The 26,029-nt window shown below is 47.3% G+C and overlaps 1 protein-coding gene across 1 annotated transcript in view; it reads left to right on the top strand.

The window, feature by feature from the left end:
- Positions 1-26,029, top strand: part of LOC142786786 (uncharacterized) — a 67,531-nt gene that overhangs the window by 25,343 nt on the left and 16,159 nt on the right. The window contains exons 6-7 of the mRNA XM_075884431.1: positions 2,397-2,674; positions 4,370-4,524. Coding sequence (XP_075740546.1) covers positions 2,397-2,674; positions 4,370-4,524 — 433 coding nt within the window. The remainder of the gene's footprint in view (positions 1-2,396; positions 2,675-4,369; positions 4,525-26,029) is intronic.

Here is a 26,029-nt window from a genome sequence, read left to right as displayed (position 1 = left end):
CGGAGGTGATAAGGTGTAGAACGAAAGGCGACGGGTAGGTGCCACCACCGTCTAGTCTTAGCAAAGCGTTGGAAACACTCGCCTTTCCGTGCAAGCGTTGCATGGTCAGCGCAGCGTGATATCACTACGGTCCTTAAAATTACTTATGTATGCTATTTCTAGTAAAAGGTGCATATGCAGATTACATATGCATTGTTATGGTGCCCCAGACATGCACAATAATTGCTTAATAATTGACAATAGTACAAGTATGAACGCAAAGCCTTGCCCCGCCGCGGTGGTCTAGTGGCTAAGGTACTCGGCTGCTGACCCGCAGGGCGCGGGTTCGAATCCCGGCTGCGGCGGCTGCATTTCCGATGGAGGCGGAAATGTTGTAGGCCCGTGTGCTCAGATTTGGGTGCACGTTAAAGAACCCCAGGTGGTCTAAATTTCCGGAGCCCTCCACTACGGCGTCTCTCATAATCATATAGTGGTTTTGGGACGTTAAACCCCACATATCAATCAAAGCCTTGAGCAACATTGGTGGGCGCTGCGGATGGGGTCAGCCGTTTCAAGTACCCGGTGCCGTTAAGAGTAGACAAACTGACAAATGTACAGACAGACACACCAAAATTTTTGCGTCGAAGGTCCCCAAGAAAGATTATCGTCTTTATAAGAAAGAAAAGTCGGATTGCCTTGTGAGCTTGACACATTTGTTTAATACGAATAGCATTATTTCTACTACCGACCGTAATGTGACCTGTGACGCCACACGCACGCGCTGATGTGCTCGAGTCGTCAACGCTGCGCATACGTAACACTGACAAGCTTTATGGGAGAGCCTTAGCTAGTATTCTTAAAGAAATTCGTTCAAAAATGCCCTCGCATAGCTTCTTTTGATGTCCAGTAATGTATATTTTAGTCTATCGTTTATATTGTAAAACTGAATTTTCTATGTCTTGCACTGTTCTATTGCTTGTTTACAAGGAACTGTGGCGCTAAGATCGTTCAGCCACCAGGAGAACCATGCTAGCACATATACAGCATTGTCTAATCTTCGATCTCACAGCTATGAATTCAGGTTGGGTCTTGCTTATTGTTGTGCCTTGGCTTTTGCCTCGGCTAAAAAAATACCTCGTTCTGAACTTCGTGAGATCATTTGGATTTGCGAGCCTGAAAATTCTAAGGCTGCGAACTGCGGCTTTTGTTTTATTAGTTTTTTTGCCGACATTCATTAACTTCAACTCGCGAAAAATGGGTTGCAGACCACTTGGAGCCCCCCCCCCCTCCCCCCCCAAAGAAAACAAAAACAAACGAAGTGAAAGAGGAAAAGAAGAGAAAAGTAGTGCCGCGTCATAACCGTCTCTCGCGCATAGGCAGACACATCAACAACACGACACAGGGAATGAAATAATGGGAATAAAAGATAGATTAGGAATAAAGATAATAAGAGAAAAAAAAAAGGAGCTGGGTATCATTTGGTCCGCCTCCCTCAGCACACTCCCGAATAACCACATCGCGCAGTTAACCGGAAAAGACACCGAGAAGGTCGGGGAAACTATTCACCGAAGAAGCCATAGCGGGGCGAAGGCGCCTAAAGAACAAACCTTAGGCAAATTTATGTTCTACCCATCATTCCATCATTGGCTAAAGTGTAATGCGTTGCAGCGCCCGAAGAAAATATAGCGCCAGAGTTCCCTCGAGCGTTTTGTGAGAAAACTTTGTTATATTTAGCACCGCATGTTTGCCCCGCCACGGTGGTCTAGTAGCTATAAGGTACTCGGCTGCTGACCCGCAGGTCGCGGGATCAAATCCCGGCTGTGGCGGCTGCATTTCCAATGGAGGCGGAAATGTTGTAGGCCCGTGTGCTCAGATTTGGGTGCACGTTAAAGAACCCCAGGTGGTATAAATTTCCGGAGCCCTTCAGTACGGCGTCTCTCATAACCATATGGTGGTTTCAGGACGTTAAACCCCACAAATCACCAATCATCATCAGCAAAACCGCATGTTTTCTTTTTATTGCTTTAGACGACATACCTTTTCTTTTAAAGTTAGGGTTAATTGAATGAGGTGTGTTCGCCGTCGTCAGTCTCGACCCACCACGGTGGTCTATAGTGATTATTGGGCTTGATTGCTGACCCGGAGGTCGTGGGATCGAATGCCACCTCCGGCAGCCCATGTTTTCGATGGAGGTGAAAATGCTCGAGGTCCGTGTGCCTGTAAGACTTCGGTTCACGCTGAAGAATCCCCAAATGGTCGAAATTGTTGGAGCCCCCCACTACGGCGTCTCTCATAATCATGTGGTCGTTTTGGGACGTTAAGAGTCCAACAATTTGTAATATTCGTTAGTCTTAGGTGTTACGCTACCTAAGTAAACGACTGAGTTATAGCTAACGTTTGTCGCGGTGCTGGCGCAGCCTGGTGCGCAACGGGGAGCCCGTGTTCGTCCGCGTCGGCGACCACGACCTGGGCAGCGAGCGGGCGCACCCGGGAGCGCAGACGCGCCGCGTGGCCACCACCTACATCCACCACAACCACAACGGCCAGACGCTGGACAACGACATCGCGCTGCTCAAACTCCAGGGCGCCGTGCAGCTCAACCCGCGCACCTGCCTCGTGTGCCTGCCCGCCCGCGGAGCGGCGCCCGCTCCCGGGGATCGGTGCACCGTCACTGGATACGGCTACCTGGGAGAAGGTACGCTAGTCCATAGAGTTTCTCAAAATTAACTAGAGGGCACTCTGGCGCTGCGATCGTTCAGCGACCATGGCAATGATGGGTAGTACACACGTTTGCCTAGTCTTTGTACTTGCGGGCGGCGAATTCGTACTTGCGGCTTCGTTTATTGCTGTGTTTCGATTTTGTTTTGAATGAAAGATTCAACCCTTTTAAACTTCGTGACCCAATTTGGAAAGGTAATTAAAAAAATAGGGTGGTGAAGCGTAATCGCTGAACATTTGCTGATTTTTGTTTGGTGAGAAAACAGCTTCAAGCCACACGAACATACACGGAGCCAAAAGCAGGCCAGAAGTACGAAGTTTAGACAAATGTGTGTACTACCCATCATTCCCATGATCGCTGAAGCGCCGTGCATTGCAGCTTCCATAGACATTAGCGCCAGAGTTCCCTCTAGTGTATATTGGGAAACTCTATGCGCTATAGTCGACCTGCCTATATTTCTGTCTGAGCTCTCGCGTTACTAGTGTCATTCAGCAAGTTACGGAAATACGGCGCGCAAATACCCGTTCCTCATTTCTCGGTCGTCGACCTTTTACGAAGGCACCCCAAGAACACAAAAGCTCTTTCAAAAATAACTGTGGTTTTGTCACGCCTTATTGTTGCCTGTCAGCCTACCCATTGTTCGCGAGGGACCTGTCACCCGAGAAACGCATTGTCACTGGCAAGGCGTCACGCTACCGTACTGTCTCACCATATTTGCCTGCCGTATTTCCGTAACTTGATAAAAGGCCTAACTTTGTAGGCACTGGCGTATAGCCGGGTCAAGGTGGTTGGAATGGTGCACACACGCAAACATACGCACAAAAAGGTGAGCAGGACTACCCTCTCCCCTCACAACCCTGTCAAATGTTTCTAACTACGCCCCCCCCCCCCTCGTGGGGAACGTTAACCTCACTTAGTTTTAAAATCAATATGAATAAAGAACGAATGATACGAATAAAATGCCGGATAATGTTACAGTTGTTTCCAGGCCTGATCAACCGCACTTGAAACAGAAAGTAAATCTTGTGGCGGGCGCTTTTCTGGTAGACTTCGTTCATATTTATACAGTGTAATTTCTTTTCACTATTGCTTTCTTTCTGCCCCGCCGCGGTGGTCTAGTGGCTAAGGTAATCGGCTGCTGACCCGCAGGTTGCGGGATCGAATCCCGGCTGCAGTGGCTGCATTTCCGATGGAGGCGGAAATGTTGTAGGCCCGTGTGGTCAGATTTGGGTGCACGTTAAAGAACCCCAGGTGGTCTAAATTTCCGGAGCCCTCCACTACGGCGTCTCTCATTATCATGTAGTGGTTTTGGGACGTTAAACCCCACATATCAATCAATCATTCCTTTCTTTCTTTCCTCAACTGTCTTTTACGATTTTTTGCCGGGAAGCGGGCTGGCTCGCTCACAAGTTGTCGATATACGTCACACATTTCTTAAAATAACAAAAAAGCTTGTTCCCATTCCAGCCCTGTAGGCCACAAACGCTCACAGCGCATGCGCTTATAAATGTATTTCCTACGCGCTGCGGTCAGACAATTGCTCGTTCACTCAAAGCAAGACAGCATATACTCTAGCTAGGCAATCTGTGCTGAACATACGTGAACAGCTGATATAAGAGAAGAACAATTATTTTAAAAACCATTCTGCTTTCTGCGTATCGTTTGCGTCAGGCGGACCGATTGCGCTGCGGGTCCGTGAAGCCGTGCTGCCCGTCGTCGAGGACCGCGACTGTACGGCCAAAATCAACGCGGTGACGGAGAAGCAGTTCCTGATGCCGGCCAGCTCGTACTGCGCCGGTGGTGAGAAGGGTGACGACGCCTGCCAGGTGAGCCCATGCGTTCCGCGCATCGCGTACTGTCCATTGCTCTGCAGGGTAGAGCAACGTCACTAGTTTGTTCGAGTAACTTTGGGGTGAACAGTGTCGTCGGAGCGCGAATCTCTGTGTAAGTTGGGTTTCATTGCAGTGTCAAACAGTACGCCACGGTAGAACAGTGACTTCGGTGCTACGGTGAGCTACAGGGAACGGGTTTGATCTTAGCTGTGGTGGTCACATTTTGATGGAGGTGAAATGGTAGAGACCCACGTACTGTGTGATACCAGTGCACAGAAAGAACACCAGATGGTCGTAATTTCCGGTGCCCTCCACTACGGCATCTATAGTAATCATCTCATGGCTACAGAACGTAAAACCTAATATATTAGTATTAATAATATTCTTATAGTTATTCCAAAAAAGGACAAGAAAGAAACGCAGACAAGCGCTGATTTTCATGGAAACGAGCTCTTAACGCGATCGCGTTAAAGGAACAAGAAAAGTATTGAAAGCAGCTGAAGTAGTACGCCCTAAAGATAGATATGTTAGTGTGGCATCTCTAACCCACCCTAAAAAATTGACTTTTTATCATTGAGATAATTCACGCGCGTCTGTGGCGGGGATGCTGACGTCGGGGGGATAATAGCACATCTTCAGTAGTCACGTGTGTTTTGGGTGCCACGATATGTGTCAATAGTGCAAACTAAAAATAATTTGTAACTCGGCATCTGTTGTCATCCGTCTTTCTTCGCATTTGACTAAACTTCAGCTCCGTTTTCTCTTTCACGGGTAAACCAGGAACTGAGGCAAAGCGTTGCGTCAATACAGTGATCACTTAATTGTGATTTTTTCCTTATGTCTCTGTGAAGATTGTTTTCTGTGTGTCACGACCCCGCACTGTATAAGCTCTTAGCGGTGGGGGCCGGCTATATTTGACGATTTGGCTACTTGTGCTATAGCACTGCATATCAGGCTACCGCTTAACAGGGTGCATTATAATGTTGGATCACTTTTAATGCGTTTATAGCGTTGAAGAGCTCGTATCGCAAAAATTCCGTCCGTCCGTCTGTCTGTTTGTGCGTCCGTTCGTTCGTCCATATGTCTTTCTCTCAATCTATCTGTCTGTCTGTCTGTCTGGCCGTCCATCAATCCGTGTGTCCTTCCGTCCGTGCATGCGTCCGATCGCGTTCGAGAATGTAGACGGCGCGTAGCTAACACCAACGAGACGCAAGCCAACGAAGCCTAGCGCAAACATCTCCAACGAGCCCGCCAGTCTGCTTCATCCATGCCTCACGAGTGATCCACCCAGTACCACGACTATCCAGGAGACTGAGGGAGGCACTTCTTCCTTGCGCACCCAGGCACTACCGGCAATGGCGCAGCAGCCAATCGGAGAGTAGCGGTACAGCACCATCTAGAATATACTCACTCAACCGCTCTTTGTATCTACGTCTATGCGTGGTCAATTATATTGTTCGAGAGATGCTGCCTTCTTTTTTTTCTCGTCTCTTCTTCTCTCGGCTACGCCACGCACAGGACAAGGTTAGACTAAGCGGAGCTTCGCCCCTAAAAACTGATGTCGCCAGTGTTCACCCGAAGAACGCAAAAAAGAAATATCAGCGTCCTAAGAGTAGTCGAACTGAAGAATTCTGCGTGGTAATCGATTGATTGATTCATTGATTTGTGGGGTTTAACGTCCCAAAACCACCATTTGATTATGAGAGACGCCGTAGTGGAGGGCTCCGGAAATTTCGACCACATGGGGTTTTTTAACGTGCACCCAAATCTGAGTACACGGGCCTACAACATTTCCGCCTCCATCGGAAATGCAGCCTCCGCAGGCGTGGTAATCGAGTATTGTACCGTAGCGTCACCTTAGGTCTAAGAACTTCTTTGCGGGCGTAATGTTGGTGAAAAGTCAATGATGGTTGCTCAGCTGGCTATTACATGCGAAGCATTTCTTTGCGTGGTTCGAGCACTTTGAGCATCTATCTACGTATGTTTCTATCTAGTCACCTACGTCTGGGTTATAGTGAACTAGAATTTCTAGTTCACTATGTTTTGGTTTTCTCTCAATCACCCCCTTGACATGGGGTTAACCCCGGACAGGTATAAAACTGTCATCGGATGTGTCGTCTTCCGACATAGAATACAGACCGGTGTCTTCAGTGTCTCTGGAGGAGCCAACTCGCGTCCTTGTGGTTGACGCGTGTGAGGACCTCTGACCAGGCGGGCCTCTGGCATGCTCCGCATGGTTCTCTATTATGTCAAGGTATATGGCGCTAACTTCGCCCCACTTTTCTTATGGGTCTAGGGGAGGGTGACCACCACCCTTCCCTGCTCACGCCAATGCTGACTGGCTCAATACGATCTACGCACAGAATGACGGACGGCTTGGTTGGTTAATCATGACAAAAAACATTGCTTCAAGAGTGGACACGAGGGGAGAACAAAACACGATAAATACGTTGGATGTTCTTTAAAATTTTTATTGTAAAAATACAGCTGATTTCGTAAACAATGCGACGAGAGTAAACCACCTGTCATCTTTATTTACTGAGTGTTAGCTGATGCGAAAATACTTTTCCAGAACTGTAGCTACATTCAAACATTCAAACTGAAATTGTTAACCAACCTTTAATCACCATAATTGAGAATATGGTAGGGCATCCGTTGATAGGCATGTTCATTACTGTGATATCCAATAAAATTACACGTGATCTCAGATATTCATAGTCAGTTGCAGGCCCCAATATCGCAACCGAAAGCCCCGTGCATGAAATAAAGCTGAAGAATGAGAGGAAAGGGACCAACTGCGGACTGCGCGAAGAAGATAAGCACCAAACATCACACGCAATAGCAAGACGATCCGCTGGTGTAAGTGAGATAACTTGCCGTTTCAAACCACAAGATACTGTCTCGGAGCCCTTTCATCCTACGTTTATCACTTCTTCGTCACGGGAAAGTACAGTCTGATGCAACACAGCGGCCGGCTTTCCCTCACGCCCGGTACACTCGTTTGCGAAATTGGGCTGTTGGAATTGCGCCCAATCTTCTTCCATTTCCTGATGTGATTAAAAGAAACTGCCCTTAAGTTTATATTTATTACGTTAATCAAGGAGTGTTCTTAATTAAAACTTTCCCCCAGGTCGCGGGTTCGAATCCCGGCTGTGGCGGCCGTATTTCTGATGGAGGCGGAAATGTTGTAGGCCCGTGTGCTCAGATTTGGGTGCGCGTTAAAGAACCCCAGGTGGTCTCAATTTCTGGAGCCCTCCAGTACGGAGTCTCTCATAATCATATGGTGGTTTCGGGATGTTAAAACCCCCATATCAATCAATCAATCAATCAATCAATAATAAAAACTTTTGAACTTACAATGGTAACCACCATGAAGTTTGTGCACCTCGATGTAGAGTTCACTTCTTTGCTGTCACAGCATTTTTATGTAAATACTGTAGCCGTATTTATTATTAGCGAATAATACGAGACGCTGACGAAGCAGCCAAAAAAGCAAGCTACAGCGTTAGTGGTAGCCACACGATCAGAGGTCGCGGTGGATTCAAGCTGCTAGACGCCCGCCGCTCTTCGACGCTCTATTCGTGACGTTTTGACTTTTGCTGAAGGCGACGTCACATTAAACCACGTGACAATTTATTTATGACTAACTACAGGACCATGGTGAGGGCCAAGAAAGAAGGTGCTTAGGGAAGACAAAATGCAGCAATATAACAAGAAGGAAAGCAAAGTTGTAGGTATGAAACTAATTAAGGGCGCCCTGCGACACTCTCAGCGTGGTCCAAAAACGCTGCCGATCGGTTGTCGAGGCTCTCGAGAACACACGAGCCAGATACTATAGTGCAGCACGCGGACAAAAATTCACGAGAAATTCTCAGTCGGCTAAATATCGCTTCCTCTTATCTCAATAAATGACGCTACATGCTCAAAATATCACTTCGTCACAGGCCGAGCATTAGCCATTGGCTGATTTGAGCATGGCGCGCTATGTGGTTACTGGGACCGCCACGGGAGGCAACGACTTGTCCACACGGGTGCGCGAGATTGCACTGAAAAGCCGCGCATTGAAGGAAGTGAAAAGGTGCTCAAGGTCATGAGGCGTGCATGACGTATTTTCTTTCCCCGTGCCATCCCTCCCTACTCACCTTCCAGTGTTTTCGTTCGAATGAGAGAAGAGATAATGCGATCTCGGCGTGCAACAAATCTTTTGGTGTCATCCATTGGCAGATTCGGAGCCCTTCCGCTAATACTTTTTCTGCTCCATACGGAGCAAGTCCATTCCATTTGCAGATTGAGAGTGCTCCATGTATGTTTCATTGGCAGATCTGGAGCAGCTCCGTCGTGAGACCCACTCCACGGAGCAACTGTTTCTGCTCCGTGAAAATAGGAGGATTCGACCGGAAGTCGCAAGCGCCCCATGCCTTGAAACGGTGCCAACTTCGAGCGCACTAACGAACGGCGCTCTCAGCAGTTGCGCCTCGCGCCAGAGCTCACGTTTTGCTAGCGTAGCGTCGCTGTGCGCAGCGTGTCCAATCAAGTAATAGACGCGCATATCGCGTTCCATTCTGATCCTGCCACTTGACCCAGAGGGAGTGCGTGTGTTCCATTGGCAGATTTATCCTGTTGCCCTCCGCCAAAGTGGAGTGCTTCGGCGCAGAGTTTGTCAGCCACTCTGCATCTGCCGAACGATGACACCATTTGTATAACTGCGCTCGTACTACACAGATTCTTAAAACTGATGCGGCCATAAATTCCTGAGGCAATAAGCTCCTTTAGTGAATCCGTTCAATGGTTACTTGGAAAAGTGTTGCAGTGTCCCTTTAAAGGGCCCTGAAACACTTTTTTGAGTAACCATAGAAATAATTCACGGGAAAAGCGTATGACCTCACAAATTGAACGCCGCAAAAATTTGAAGAATTCGTCCATTACGAGTGGAGTTACAAAGATTTGTCACAAGCTGCAATCACATTCTCTCTTCTCTCGTCCCGACGAAAGCGCTGGAAACTGAGCAGGGAGGGATGCGAGGGGCAAACAAAAAACGTCACTCGCACCTCGTGACATTGAGTATTTTTTTTTCTTCGAATACGCGGCTTTCTAAGTGTGATCGCACGCGTGGACAAATGACGGCCTCTCGCGGCGACCCCTGTAACAACTGAGCGCGCCATGTTCAAATCAGCCAATGCTGGTAGATGGGCTGACTGGGCTTAATTTCATGATTTGTCGAGAGAAGAGAAAGCTATCTTTAGCTGTCTTTGGTAATTTATTGTCAATTCCAGGCCGCGTGCTGCGCTATGATATTTGGCTTGCGTCTTTTCACGGAGAATCTACTACCTATCGGACGCGTTTTCTGGCCATGCTCGAAAAGTGTTGCAGGGCCCTTTTAAGGGGAGCAACACAAACGCTGTCAATATAACAGCACATAAAGGTTCAGAAGCAGAAAAAGAAGATTTGTGTATTGTGAAATCAACACAACATATATAAGAAGCGTTCACGCTGAACCAGAAGAAATATTTGTAAATGAAGAACGAAGACATACTCGCATAACATACAAAAACAACTGATAATTTATAAACTCATGTCTCGCGAGAAGTGGACCAGCCTTAGATAATTAAGGTGATGATATCTTTTAACTGTTAACGATTAGCCGCCTTCTCAAGATGTCTGAAATTTCTACACTTCTAGATATTCGCATACATTCCGGCTGCACAATGTGCAATACGAGTATATTGCTAAAAGGACCAACAACATATTACCGGGCGGTCGCCCACCGCGAAAACTCGTACAGGAGCGTGCTCCGGTGGACAACCAGAATCGGTGGTCGCTGCATTGAAAGACGCCGCATATGGTTGCGCATGGCTGACCGAGCGTTGTGGGCGTTACGCGGGTTGCTGCTGATTCGATCGAGGACGGTGTGCACTGAGGAGGGAGGAAAAGATACACCGAAAGCAATGCTCGAAGATGCGGCTTGGCCGTCTCGTTCAGAAGTTTTGAAAAACTACGAAAACTAAATAGGTTTTGACGTGCTGGAAATGCTTTCCAAACTCTTAGTTCCACTTACACTAATCGTGAGAAGGTCATTTTTGCGACATCAGTTACGGGGACCATCCAGGCAAAATTTCGTCGTCGCCGTGCTGTTCTGCTTAATGTACAGAGTCGGCTGTTCGTGCTAACCGGGATTCGTTTTGTAGGCCTCCCTCAATAAATACATTTATTTACTTCGTCTTCCGCCGCTTTCCTTGCTGCCCCTCTCGTGAAAATGGCGACGCTCCGACTGTGATATCGGAGTTTGAGAGCGTGTATGCAGTGCGTTAACTGGAAACGTATCTTTATCGGTGCTTAATTCACTTATAGGACGGCTCTTTAAAGCATTTAAACAAATTGTCTGTGTTAGTAAAAAGATGCATTGCAAGCTGATAGAATAAATGAATGACTCTACAGAACGCCATTTGTTGGGGGGCTGACGACGCGGGGGAAGACGCGATGTTCGAGGTTGGTACGTAATGCATTTTCGAAACCTTCGCTCCGCGGAAATGACTTAAAGACAAAAAAAAAATACTTCGATACATTTGACGTATTGTATATTGACGCTCTTGGAGGATACGGCGGCAATAAGAGATGAACTTCTATTTTCATTTGCGCCAATAATGTTACCGTTTCATCGCGCAATTAGGAATGATGACGTTCTTAAACAATACTGTATCAGTGAAGACTCATCAACTTTTATTCTTTATTGTAGAACTCTCATGGCCGTTTTCCTTATTTCGTGCGAGTACGTGAAAGGTAAGCATGTCATTGACACGGCTAATGAGTCATACCCAAGACTCCTTAGTAAGCAGCAACTAATTTCTAGCAATACAAGACAAATGTTGTCGCTGTTCAATCGTGGTATTATTATTATTATTATTATTATTATTATTATTATTATTATTGAATGCGAAGCATTTCTTAGCGAACTTCGGTGACTTTGAGCGTATCTATCTATCTATCTAGCCGCTTACGTTTGGGTGCTCTCATGGTCACCCGCTTATTTTGGCATGAACCAAAATTAGCATGGGAGGGTAAAATGGTTTGACGATTATGACGCACTGGACGAGACGTGAATAATGTCGCAAGCTCGTTGCGTACGTCGTCAAACATTTCCCGCCAGACAGTGGCACATACCCACGGGCAGGTATGTGCCGCTGGTATGCGGGTATGTGCCACAGGTGATTGTCACTGAGTATCGACCTATAGAAACGACGAGAACACACATGGAAAATATAACGTGCGAGCATTAAGAAATGCCCGACCTCGGTATAGCGACGACCCGACGAATGCAAAGAATAAATTTCAGGGTCCCAGCTGGAATCGAACCCAAGCATTCTGCGTGGCAATGAAGCATTTTACCACAGAGCTACGCCAGGTCTCGGAATTACTTTTCGAATAGACGCTAATCAACGTGAAATGCCAATAGTGGTTGCAGTGCTGCCTACCTAATTTTAAAAACATCACAAATGTAATGATACAGTCTTTGATACAGCCGTCGCCTCGGTTTAACGTCAATTGCGGTTAGTTGCCACGCGCTGAAGTTTATTTGTGTAGCAGTGTCCAGGGCCAGCATCCTCGCCAGCATCAGCGCTTCATATCAGCTTCTGGTGTTGCTAATACATATGTTCCAGTTGGCATCATTGCGCAAGTGCCAACAACTGGTTAAACAAACATTTGCAACTCTTCAGCACACGTGCGTGCGTGAAACATTTGTACGTATATATAGCGCAGTTTCGTGGCGTGTCACTCAATAAAAAATTGGAACACGGCCATTTTAAAGTGCGACTTACTTGGGTCGATGGCTAAATTGGTTAACGTGGTTGTGAAATGGGGTGTTAAATTGCGACTTACTTGGGTCGCTGGCTAAATTGGTTAACGTGGTTGTAGGAGGGGTGTTAAATGAGTGAACACGTACGACACGTATGCGAAAGGGTTGGACGACGACTTGGTTGAGGTTCCGCCAACACTTTGGCCGGCGCTGGTCGAAGGGACGTCGATCATTGCGACCTCGGACGTCGACGCGCAGTACAAACCAACCGACGAGCGGCAACTGAGCAAGCGAGCACCGACCTTGAGTATATATACAGCGCGACGGCGCATGCATTGTCAGCTGTCGAATGTTCGAGAAGGGGGAGAAGCGCAACGGCGCATGCGCGCGCGTCAGCTGCCGATGTTCTCGAAACGCGACGGCGCATGCGCGCGCGTCAGCTGCCGATGTTATCGAAGCGTGACGGCGCATGCGCGCTACATTATACAGCTAGCGAATGTTCGTGAAGAGGAGAAGCGCACGCGGTGTGTAGAGGAGGAAGGGATGCACAGATGGTGGAAGAAGGAGGACGAAGCTTGCGGACGGCGCCGCACTACAAGCCTCGAGTATTAGATGCCCCGCATCTAAAAAGAAGTAGATAAGAAACATCTGGTATACTTTATCGTGCACTGACATACCACGGCACACGGGCCTCTCGCATAATGCAGCCGCCTTCGCATAATGCAGCCGCATAATGCAGCCGCATAATGCAACCAAACATCGCACGCAATAGCAAGGCGATCCGCTGGTGTAAGTGAGATAAGTTGCCGTTTCAAACCACAAGATACTGTCTCGGGGCCCTTTCATCCTACGTTTATCGCTTCTTCGTCACGGGAAAGTGCAGTCTGATGCGACACAGCGGCCGGCTTTCCCTCACGCCCGGTACACTCGTTTGCGAAATTGGTGTGTTAGAATTTCGCCCAATCTTCTTTCATTTCCAGATTTCATTAAAGAAAACTGCCCTTAAGTTTATATTTATTACGTTAATCAAGGAGTGTTCTTAATTAAAACTTTCCCCCAGGTCGCGGGTTCAAATCCCGGCTGCGGTGGCTGAATTTCTGATGGAGGCGGAAATGTTGTACGCCCGTGTGCTCAGATTTGGGTGCACGTTAAAGAACCCCAGGTGGTCTCAATTTCTGGAGCCCTCCAGTACGGAGTCTCTCATAATCATATGGTGGTTTCGGGATGTTAAACCCCCCATATCAATCAATCAATCAATCAATAATAAAAACTTTTGAACTTATGATGGTAACCACCATGAAGTTTGTGCATCTCGATGTAGAGTTCGCTTCTTTGCTGTCACAGCATTTTTATGTAAATACTGTAGCCGTATTTATTTTGAGTGAATAATACGAGCCGCTGACGAAGCAACCAAAAAAGCAAGCTACAGCGTTAGTGGTAGCCACACGATCAGTGGTCGCGGTGGATTCAAGCTGCTTGACGCCCGCCGTTCTTCGACGCTCTATTCATGACGTGTTGACTTTTGCTGAAGGCGACGTCACATTAAACCACGTGACAATTTATTTATGACTAACTACAGGACCATGGTGAGGGCCAAGAAAGGAGGTGCTCAGGGAAGACAAAATGCAGCAATATAACAAGAAGGAAGGCAAAGTTGTAGGTATGGAACTAACTAAAGGGGCCCTGCAACACTCTCAGCGTGGTTCGAAAACGCTGCGGATCGGTTGTAGAGGCTTTTGAGAACACACGAGCCAGATACTATAGTGCAGCACGCGGACAAAAATTCACAAGAAATTCTCAGTCGGCTAAATATCCCTTCCTCTTATCTCAATAAATGACGCTACATGCTCAAAATATCGCTTCGTCACAGGCTGAGCATTAGCCATTGGCTGATTTGAGCATGGCGCGCTCTGTGGTTACTGGGACCGCCACGGGAGGCCACGACTTGTGCACGCGGGTGCGCGAGATCGCACTGAAAAGCCGCGCATTCAAGGAAGAGGAAAGGTGCTCAAGGTCACGAGGCGTGCATGACGTATTTTCTTTCCCCGTGCCATCCCTCCCTACACACCTTCCAGTGCTTTCGTTCGGACGAGAGAAGAGATTAATGCGATCTCAGCGTGCGACAAATCTTTTGGTGTCATCCACTGGCAGATTCGGAGCCCTTCCGCGAATACTTTTTCTGCTCCACACGGAGCAAGTCCCATTTGCAGATTGAGAGTGCTCCGTGTATGTTCCATTGGCATATCTGGAGCAGCTCTGTCGCGAGATCCACTCCACGGAGCAATTTTTTCTGCTCCGTGAAAATGGGAGGATTCGACCGGAAGAGGCAAGCGCCCCGTGCCGTGAAACGGTGCCAACTTCGAGCGCACTAACGGACGGTGCTCGCAGCAGTTGCGCCTCGCGCCGGAGCTCACGTTTTGCTAGCGTAGCGTCGCTGCGCGCAGCGTGTCCAATCAAGTAATGGAGACGCCCATGTCGCGTTCCATTCTGGTCCTGCCACTTGACCCAGAGGGAGCGCGTGTGTTCCATTGGCAGATTTATTCTGTTGCCCTCCGCCAAAGTGGAGTGCTCCGGCGCAGAGTTCGTCGGCCACTCCGCATCTGCCAAGCGATGACACCATTTGTAAATGTTCTCGCACTACACAGATTCTTAAAATTGATGCGGCCATAAATTCCTGAGGCAATAAGCTCCTTTAGTGAATCCGTTCAATGGTTACTTGGAAAAGTGTTGCAGTGTCCCTTTAAAGGGCCCCTGAAACACTTTTTTGAGTAACCACGGAAATAATTCACTGGAAAAGCGTATTACCTCACAAATTGAACGCCGCAAAAATTTGAAGAATTCATCCATTACGAGTGGAGTTACAAAGATTTGTCACACGCAGCAATCACATTCTCTCTTCTCTCGTCCCGACGAAAGCGCTGGAAACTGAGCAGGGAGGGATGCGAGGGGCAAACAAAAAACGTCACTCGCACCTCGTGACATTGAGTATTTTTTATTATTTTTTTCTTCTTCGAATACGCGGCTTTCTCAGTGCGATGGCGCGCGCATGGATGGATGGATGGATGGATGGATATGGCTGTACCCTTTAGATCGGGCGGTGGCTAGCGCCACCAAGCCGTAATACCTAATGAACCAAAAACTATATTTATTTTTTTTCCTTAAAAAGTGAGTTTGAGGATTCGTACTTTGCAGTGAAGAGTTTAATTTTCACTCGTGCCTCGACTTTAGCCACCAATCAGATAACCTCCTTCTAGTTAAGTCTACCCGCTTAAAGTCTATTTTGCCCTCCTGGTCCCAAACCCCAGTGCTTTGAAAAACGCAGCGCCATCTTCCTGAACTATAGGGTGAAGCCCTTTACAGAACATTATCAAGTGTTCGGCAGTTTCTTCTTCCTCTTCACACGCACTGCATACTGTGTCTACCCCTTCGGATTTGGCCCGATATGTCTTGGTTCGCAGTACTCCCGTCCGGGCCTCAAACAGTAGAGAACTACCCCGAGTATTATCATAGATCCTTTCCCTGGCAATTTCCTGCTTAAAGGTTCGATAGGTCTCTAGTGCGGACTTCTTAATCATGACCATTCTCCACATGTCAGTCTCAGTTTCCTTCACTTTCTTCTTAACCGACAGTTCTTTTTGGTTTGGCCACCTGCTGTTTTCTAAGTATTTACCAGTCAACTTCCTGGTTCGCTTTCTCCATTTCGTATCGACATTCTTTAAGTATAAGTAGCGGAAAACCTTCCTAGCCCAACGCTCTTCCCCCATTTCTCTCAATCGTTTCTCAAATTTTATCTTGCTGCTAGCTTCCCTGCCCTCAAATGATGTCCATTCCATATCACCTTGTACTCCCTGATTTGGTGTATTCCCGTGAGCTCCTAAAGCAAGCCTACCTATTCCCCGTTGCTTAATTTCTAATCTTGCTTGAACTTCTGATCTCATGCACAAGACCGCATTGCCGAACGTCAGCCCAGGAACCATGACACCTTTCCATATTCCTCTCACAACATCATACCTATTGTAATTCCACAGGGCCCTATTTTTCATGACTGCTGCATTCCTGTTACCTTTAGTCGTCACGGATATTTCGTGTTCCCTCAGATACTCGGTCCCATTGCTTATCCATACGCCCAGATACTTGTATTTATGTGTAATCTCTAGCGTGACCTCCTGTATTCTAAGCTCACTACCTTCGTTGTCATTGAAAATCATGACTGCTGATTTTTCCTTACTGAATCTAAAATCTAACCTATCTCCCTCATTACCGCAGATGTCCATCAATCTCTGCAAATCTTCCTTGTTGTTGGCCATTAGCACTATATCATCTGCGTACATTAATGCTGGTAGTGCCTGATCAATAAGTTTTCCTCGTTTGACTAAAGAGAGGTTGAAGCCCAGCCCACTTCCCTCTAATTTTGCTTCCGGCTGCGGCGGCTGCATTTCCGATGGAGGCGGAAATGTTGTAGGCCCGTGTACTCAGATTTGGGTGCACGTTAAAGAACCCCAGGAGGTCAAAATTTCCGGAGTCCTCCACTACAGCGTCTCTCATAATCAAATGGTGGTTTTGGGACGTTAAACCCCACAAATCAATCAATCAAATCTAATTCTGCTTCTAATCCTTGTAGGTACATCATGAATAATAAGGGTGACAGGGGGCACCCCTGCCTAAGCCCCCGTTTTACCTCTGCAGGCTTGGATACCTGTTTTTCCCACTTTATAACTACCTTGTTACCTTTATAGATACCCTTTAAAAGATTAGTGACTACATGTTCCACGCCTAGTGTGTCCAGAATTCCCCACAATTCCTCTTGAACCACGCTATCATACGCTCCCTTGATATCCAAAAATGCTAGCCACAGAGGCCTGTGTTCCTTTTCTGCTATTTCGATGCACTGCGTCAGTGAGAACAGATTGTCTTCCAACCTCCTGTGTTTCCGAAACCCATTCTGCAGTTCCCCCAGCACCCCCTCATCATCTATCCACGCCTGCAGTCTTTCCTTTATAATCTGCATCGTCAGCCTGTAGACCACTGATGTCACTGTTATAGGACGGTAGTTGTTTATGTCAGCTTTGTCCCCCTTTCCTTTATAGATCATGCTCATCCTGCTAAGTTTCCATCCATCGGGAACTTCACCATCGATTATTATTGTGCTCACTGACTCTCTCAAAGCCTGCTTAGACTTCGGACCTAATGTCTTTATCAGCCTAATTGGAATGCCATCTGGGCCTGTTGATGTACTACTAGGGACCCTTTTCTCAGCCCTTTCCCACTCTTGTTGTGAAAATGGAACCATTGCACCACTTGATTCGTCCTTGTCTATTGTGGTGCATAAAGTACTTTGTTGAAATTTTTCTGTCACCCTTGTTCTTACATATTCAATAGCTTCGTCCCCTTCTAGCCTAGCACCTTGGGCTGTAGTTATAAAACTCTTCTCTAGGCTCGTCTCATTTCTTAGGGAGTTTAGATGGTTCCAAAATTTCGCAGCTGCCTTTCTATCTTTTTTATGGACTTCTGCCAGCCACTGAGCTCCCTTCCTTCTAATCTTTTCATTGATCAGAAGGGATGCATCCCTTCTACAGCTTAGAAAGGTTGCCCATTTTCTTTCAACTTCATCTGTCGGTTCACCCCGCTGCTTAGCATGCCTGTGTTCCCTAGAGGCTTCCTGACGTTTTGCTATGGCTCTCTGAACTTCCTCATCCCACCAACTTTTGGGTTTGTGTCTTCTTTTCCGGGGTGACTTCTCACGCGTCTTAGCAAGCTCTAACTCAAAGAGTCTAATTAGATTCGTGTATGTCCACACTGTCTTATTATCCTCCATGATTACTTTCTCAATTTGTTTAGTGGCTATTTCAATTTGCCTTTCTGAATAAAAATTTTCCTGTAGTTGCTCATCTTGTCTCCTTCCCACTTTCACTGCTCTTCCAAAACTTAGCTTGATACGTTTGTGATCGCTACCAAGACTTCTGGAGCCACCTTCATCTATGTGCATTCCCCTGAGCTTATCATACATCCTATGTGACATCAGTGCATAATCTATCGTCGACTGAAGCCTTCCTACCTCCCATGTTATTTGCCCTTCGCACTTCTCGGTACTGTTGCAAATGATGAAATCAAGCCTTTCACACATATCCATGATCATTTTGCCTGTCGGGTCGGTATACCCATCTATATCTTCTATGTGCGCATTCATGTCTCCTAGTATAATTATCTCGCACTCTCTTCCTAACTCCTGAATGTCCTTTGATATACACTCTACCATTGCCTGGTTTTCCTCTCTGGCCTTTGCTCCCGTCCACAAGTACAAGAAACCAAGGAGTGTCATTTGACCTGCCACTTTCCCTTTTAGCCATAAATGTTCCTTGCACTCCTGCTTGACCCTTTGCCAGTCTGTACTTTTATGAATGAATGCCCCAATACCACCCCCCTTTCTGCTGCCTTCTGTTCTATTACAATATTCCCACGCGTAGTCCGGATTATTCGGAGGTTGTTCCATGTCCCTGAGATGTGTTTCTACAAAACCGTATACCATCGGCCTCTCTTCCCTTAGCTGTTCTTCTATCTCTTCCCACTTCAGCCTGTTCCTACCACCCTGCATGTTAATATACCCTATGTCTGAATTGGCTTGGCGCTCGTGGCTATGTCTATTTATGCCCCGGACTCTACCTTTCTTAGATATCGGTGCCACTTTGGAATCGTATCTGTCCATACCAACTGTCGAAGAGTCTCCCTGGTTGTTTTCCTCGTTACTAGCTATCCTGCCCCCCGAAGGGCTCGCTTGCCCCCCAAAAAAGCTACTGCGCGTCCTGCAAGTCGCCAACCCACCTCATGACCTAGCCGCCCATCGAAGTGAATTCTGTCTCGTTGAAAACCCCCCCACCTATGCACCTCTCTGTTTATTTCCACCACCTCAAAACCTTTCTCTCGACTCATCCGCCATATCTCTTGGTTTGCGTTGACCACCGCTCTTTGCAGGTTGCTATCACGCACCAGTACCTCCGGTATCGTGCATATCACTATCTGTACCTTAGGAGAAGTGGCGCGCATGTCATCGACGCCTTTCGCCAGTGTGGCTGCTAGTCCTGTTGCATCTTCATTGAGGACATCGTTTAAACCGCCTGAAATTATCACGAGGTTTCGTCTATCAGCTGTCGTTTTGAGCTTTGCGCTCGCTTGCCTCATGACTGCTTCCAGCTTGCGTCCTGGGAACGCCCCTACTGCAACCCTCTTGTCACCTCTTACCCTCTCTTTGATGGCTTCTGTGCATCGATTTAAATTCGAGTCCCCGGCGATTATCACATGCTGTGACTTTTCAGCTGGATCGTTCTGCACCTGGGGGCTACTTGCACCTGTGACGCCGGCTGCTTTGTTCCCTCCCTGCCCCACCACTACCTCGCTGAAGCTGGGCCTTGCGACAGTTGAACCGGCTAAACCTGTTTTTTCCAAACTTGCTCGCTTTTCCTTCTCCACCGTTCTGTTTGCGGGTTCCTTACTGTTCTCTCGGTAGGTCGCTTCTTTGTTCAGCTTCGCTAGCGCTTCCTCGGCGGACTTCAGTCGTTCTCCCATTGCCCTCGTTTTCTCTTGCTCTGTCGCCAACGCAGTCTCGAGCTCGGCGATTCTCACCAGCAGTTCACTCTGGGCAACCATCATTTTCTCCATTTTTTTCTCGACCTCACATTGCCTACACTTCGCGTCAGCCTCTTCTCCATCCGCTTCTACGCTTGGGTCCACTTTCAAACCCGCTCCACATCCTGAACACTTTACAGTCTTTTTAACCATGCCTTTCTGACACCAATTGTCCCTATACTCGATAATTACTAAACTCGAGCCCTGCACTTCAAAAAAAAAAAAGAAAGTCTATGCTCTACTACAAAAATTTGCGTGTTCAATGTACGCGCACCTCCCCCACGGGGCGGCAAAAGAAAAAAATATAACAAAAAAAATTTCAAACACACACAACCGCACTAACTGGTGTCTGGCCCCCGAAAAAGCCGTACCATAAAATAAGTGCTACGAAGATTTCAACCGCTGCCTTATAATTTTAAAGACAAGCTCAAAACATGCAAAAACACTTATCTGCGCAGTCGATCCGGAGCGCTCCAAAAACACGTCCATCCACCTTGACAGCCCGACGCACGCGTGGACAAATGACGGCCTCTCGCGGCGACCCCTGTAACAACTGAGCGCGCCATGTTCAGATCAGCCAATTCTGGTAGATGGGCTTACTGGGCTTAATTTCATGATTTGTCGAGAGAAGAGAAAGCTATCTTTAGATGTCTTTGATAATTTATTGTCAATTCCAGGCCGCGTGCTGCGCTATGATATTTGGTTTGCGTCTTTTCGGGAGCATCTACTACCTATCGGCAGCGTTTTCTGGCCATGCTCGAAAAGTGTTGCAGGGCCCTTTTAAGGGGAGCAACACAAACGCTGTCAATATAACAGCACATAAAGGTTCAGAAGCAGAAAAAGAAGATTTGTGTATTGTGAAATCAACACAACATATATAAGAAGCGTTCACGCTGAACCAGAAGAAATATTTGTAAATGAAGAACGAAGACATACTCGCATAACATACAAAAACAACTGATAATTTATAAACTCATGTCTCGCGAGAAGTGGACCAGCCTTAGATAATTAAGGTGATGATATCTTTTAACTGTTAACGATTAGCCGCCTTCTCAAGATGTCTGAAATTTCTACACTTCTAGATATTCGCATACATTCCGGCTGCACAATGTGCAATACGAGTATATTGCTAAAAGGACCAACAACATATTACCGGGCGGTCGCCCACCGCGAAAACTCGTACAGGAGCGTGCTCCGGTGGACAACCAGAATCGGTGGTCGCTGCATTGAAAGACGCCGCATATGGTTGCGCATGGCTGACCGAGCGTTGTGGGCGTTACGCGGGTTGCTGCTGATTCGATCGAGGACGGTGTGCACTGAGGAGGGAGGAAAAGATACACCGAAAGCAATGCTCGAAGATGCGGCTTGGCCGTCTCGTTCAGAAGTTTTGAAAAACTACGAAAACTAAATAGGTTTTGACGTGCTGGAAATGCTTTCCAAACTCTTAGTTCCACTTACACTAATCGTGAGAAGGTCATTTTTGCGACATCAGTTACGGGGACCATCCAGGCAAAATTTCGTCGTCGCCGTGCTGTTCTGCTTAATGTACAGAGTCGGCTGTTCGTGCTAACCGGGATTCGTTTTGTAGGCCTCCCTCAATAAATACATTTATTTACTTCGTCTTCCGCCGCTTTCCTTGCTGCCCCTCTCGTGAAAATGGCGACGCTCCGACTGTGATATCGGAGTTTGAGAGCGTGTATGCAGTGCGTTAACTGGAAACGTATCTTTATCGGTGCTTAATTCACTTATAGGACGGCTCTTTAAAGCATTTAAACAAATTGTCTGTGTTAGTAAAAAGATGCATTGCAAGCTGATAGAATAAATGAATGACTCTACAGAACGCCATTTGTTGGGGGGCTGACGACGCGGGGGAAGACGCGATGTTCGAGGTTGGTACGTAATGCATTTTCGAAACCTTCGCTCCGCAGAAATGACTTAAAGACAAAAAAAAATACTTCGATACATTTGACGTATTGTATATTGACGCTCTTGGAGGATACGGCGGCAATAAGAGATGAACTTCTATTTTCATTTGCGCCAATAATGTTACCGTTTCATCGCGCGATTAGGAATGATGACGTTCTTAAACAATACTGTATCAGTGAAGACTCATCAACTTTTATTCTTTATTGTAGAACTCTCATGGCCGTTTTCCTTATTTCGTGCGAGTACGTGAAAGGTAAGCATGTCATTGACACGGCTAATGAGTCATACCCAAGACTCCTTAGTAAGCAGCAACTAATTTCTAGCAATACAAGACAAATGTTGTCGCTGTTCAATCGTGGTATTATTATTATTATTATTATTATTATTATTATTATTATTATTATTATTATTATTATTATTATTATTATTATTATTATTATTATTATTATTATTATTATTATTGAATGCGAAGCATTTCTTAGCGAACTTCGGTGACTTTGAGCGTATCTATCTATCTATCTAGCCGCTTACGTTTGGGTGCTCTCATGGTCACCCGCTTATTTTGGCATGAACCAAAATTAGCATGGGAGGGTAAAATGGTTTGACGATTATGACGCACTGGACGAGACGTGAATAATGTCGCAAGCTCGTTGCGTACGTCGTCAAACATTTCCCGCCAGACAGTGGCACATACCCACGGGCAGGTATGTGCCGCTGGTATGCGGGTATGTGCCACAGGTGATTGTCACTGAGTATCGACCTATAGAAACGACGAGAACACACATGGAAAATATAACGTGCGAGCATTAAGAAATGCCCGACCTCGGTATAGCGACGACCCGACGAATGCAAAGAATAAATTTCAGGGTCCCAGCTGGAATCAAACCCAAGCATTTTGCGTGGCAATGAGGCCTTTTACCACAGAGCTACGCCAGGTCTCGGAATTACTTTTCGAATAGACGCTAATCAACGTGAAATGCCAACAGTGGTTGCAGTGCTGTCTACCTAATTTTAAAAACATCACAAATGTAATGATACAGTCTTTGATACAGCCGTCGCCTCGGTTTAACGTCAATTGCGGTTAGTTGCCACGCGCTGAAGTTTATTTGTGTAGCAGTGTCCAGGGCCAGCATCCTCGCCAGCATCAGCGCTTCATATCAGCTTCTGGTGTTGCTATATGTTCCAGTTGGCATCATTGCGCAAGTGCCAACAACTGGTTATACAAACATTTGCAACTCTTCAGCATATGTGCGTGCGTGAAACATTTGTACGTATATATAGCGTAGTTTCGTGGCGTGTCACTCAATAAAAAATTGGAACACGGCCACCTTCCCTCCGCATGCTTCGCATAACGTCGATTCCCAGGTATGTGGGATCTGCCGAATTATTATTATTATTATTATTATTATTATTATTATTATTATTATTATTATTAACTATTGTGCTTCAATGCTACACTGTCCAGCGTTAAATCAGTGTGAGGCAGAACAGGCGTGTGCCCTATGGTTCTTCCCAGCATGTTTCTTTACAGTATTATTTGTTGGTGTTTTACGTCCCAAAACAGGAATATGATTATCACAGATGCTTTCTCAGGGGGCTCGGAAATTCCGACCATCAGGAGTTCTTTTACGAGCGCCTAAATCTAACCACGCACGCCTCCCGCATTTTACATTCGTCGAAATACGGTCCACGCCACCGGGATTCAATCCGGCGACCTTCCGATCAGCAGCCGAGCCCCATAGCCACTAAGGCCACCACCGCAGGCTTAACGTCTTTCTTGGGCGTGTACACGCGCAGGCACAAACTTTCGATTTTAGCCAATGCCGTGGAAAAGTTCGAGACGTGCTTGAAAAGCACACCACTTGCGAAATGGTAGGGTAAAGGAGGGGAAGTGATTATAAATAAAAAGAAGAGGAAAGTGAGCCCCGTAACTGTCGCTCAGGATAAGGACACCTCAACAGTAGCTCACGAGGGATGGGGGTAGAGAAGGGAATAAAAGTATAGGATTAAAAGATAGTGAGATAGCAAGAGAGGAAGGAGAGAGTGAGGCGCAGGGACAGGGAGCGACGGAAGTAAAGAGAAGACAGGACAGATGGACACGGTTGCAGGAGTCTGAGGACGGGGCACCACTGGCGAGAGCTCTTGTCAGCGACAGGAGGTGGCGTAGGACCAACCCAGTCGGCCAGAGCTGCGCTGTCGTCGGAGATCGCGAAGGCACAACCGGTCGGCACGGAATCCAGCGAACGAGTCGTGCTCGTGGACTGTGCGATGTCATTGTACGTTAAAGAACGCCAGATCGTCGAAATTTCTGGAGCCCTCCACTACAGCGTCTTTCATAATCATCTCGTATTTTTGGAACGTAAAACCCCAGATACTATTAAAGCACACCACCTCCTCTTTCCTTTATAAAAGCTGTGATTGCCAGAGCTGAAAAAACGAATGTCAACTCGTCTGGAAGCCGAGGATCCGTATCGCGGAGCGTTTCTTTCCGTGTCAGCCTACGCTTCCCTTCTGCAGCCCTGTCATCGCTTTCGGTGCGTGCACAGACAGGCGTACACATTTATGGAAGCCACGCGTGGTCTTTGCGGGGACCTCGGAGCGAGGCTCGCGTTCGCGAGATTGTCGGGGGCGAGGGAACGACGCCGGCGAGGACGTGACGGAAAAGAAGCCGCGCTCGAGCATCCCAGCGTGCCCTTCGTTTCACACGGCGCCGTCGAAGTCGGCCTTGTTAAAGCACACGTGTCGCGCGTGGGTTTCAAGGCAATCGACGGCCGTGTTCGGCGCTCCCGTTTCTCTCATAGACGCGCTGCGACGGGGCTTTCGCGTCGCGACCGTTGCCGTGTCAATGCAGCGCCGGCCGGCCGATGACAGTTCGCATCGTCTCGCTTTGAAAAGGAGCCCTCTCTTCTTCCGACACACCTTCAGCCCAACTCTCGCTTACCGCATCTATCCTTCTGTCAGGTATCCTTCGCACCTTCCGTCTCTTACTCTCCGGTTCCCCTGTGTACGGGGATATTTTCGTTAACTCTCTCTCCAACTTCTTCTTCTCTGTTTTTATCCATGTGTAACGCGTTAATGCCGTGGAATTCACCATAGTCGGACTATGATGCTCGTATGTGCTTGTCTGAGAGAGTGATAGGTGTTGTTTCGCCTCGGCAACGTCTGCGTACGGCGAATTGTACGCATATATACGCACACTGCCTCTCACAATTATCTCCTTTTGCCGGCCCAATTATCGCACGCGGCCGACCTTTAAATGCACCTAAAGTGGTTGGTGGCTGTTGGGGACGTCATGGGCTTGCGACAGAGAACGCGGGCGTGGAGACGCCGACGACGACACCTTTTGTCGTACGTCTGCGACGCGTGAAGTCTCCATGAAGGAACCTCCACCCTTTGCGTCGACGGCGTTGTGGCCAACACGTGATGACGCGAAGCTTGTTTTGCTCAGCGATGAGCGTCATTGGGTCAATTTGTACTTTCCCGCGAGCAACTCCGGAGACTCTGGCACGTGCTGAAAAAGAAATTCGCATACAAGAGGCACTATAGAGACTCAGCCTCCCTGGGTTACGGGAATCGTCCTGTGAGTGCTGCGGATGACGAACGGGTGACTAGAGTACATAATGCAGCCTAGTGCGAAAGTGCCGCGTATATATATAGAAAGAGAAATGAACGTTTATTTTTGAAACAGTGCCCCGACCAATGCCCGGTGTCACCCTGAGGTGGGAGGGCTCCTTAGTCCAGGAACACTCTGGCTTCTACTGCCCTCTTGGCCCTGGCGACGAGTTGTTGTTGGTCTTCCAGGTCCTCGAGGGCGAGCTTCGCCTCCCACGTTTCGGTTAGGTCTTCGTTCGTCCGTCCTGCTACGTTATCAGTCGTGTGTTGTTACAGATTACGTCTGGCAATACACTGGCATGCAAAAAGCAAGTGTGCCAGGGCGTTATATAAATATTTCTAAAGCTTCTATGCTGGAATCATTAATGACATGACCTTGCATGGTTCAGGCGCACGATGGGCGTACGCTGTCGCGTGCGCCATACATCGTATCTTTAGATAGAATCAGCAGATACCATCCTTCAGTTCTAATCAGCATCTGTGATATTCTACGTTCTAGGTTCTTATCGCAGAGTTTGCGTTGAAGCCACAGACAAGAAATAATTTTAC

Source organism: Rhipicephalus microplus, unplaced genomic scaffold (assembly GCF_043290135.1).
Source record: "Rhipicephalus microplus isolate Deutch F79 unplaced genomic scaffold, USDA_Rmic scaffold_32, whole genome shotgun sequence".
NCBI classification, from domain to species: Eukaryota; Metazoa; Arthropoda; class Arachnida; order Ixodida; family Ixodidae; genus Rhipicephalus; species Rhipicephalus microplus.
Note: the sequence above shows the minus strand (reverse complement) of the source record. Positions and strands in the feature narration are given on the sequence as shown.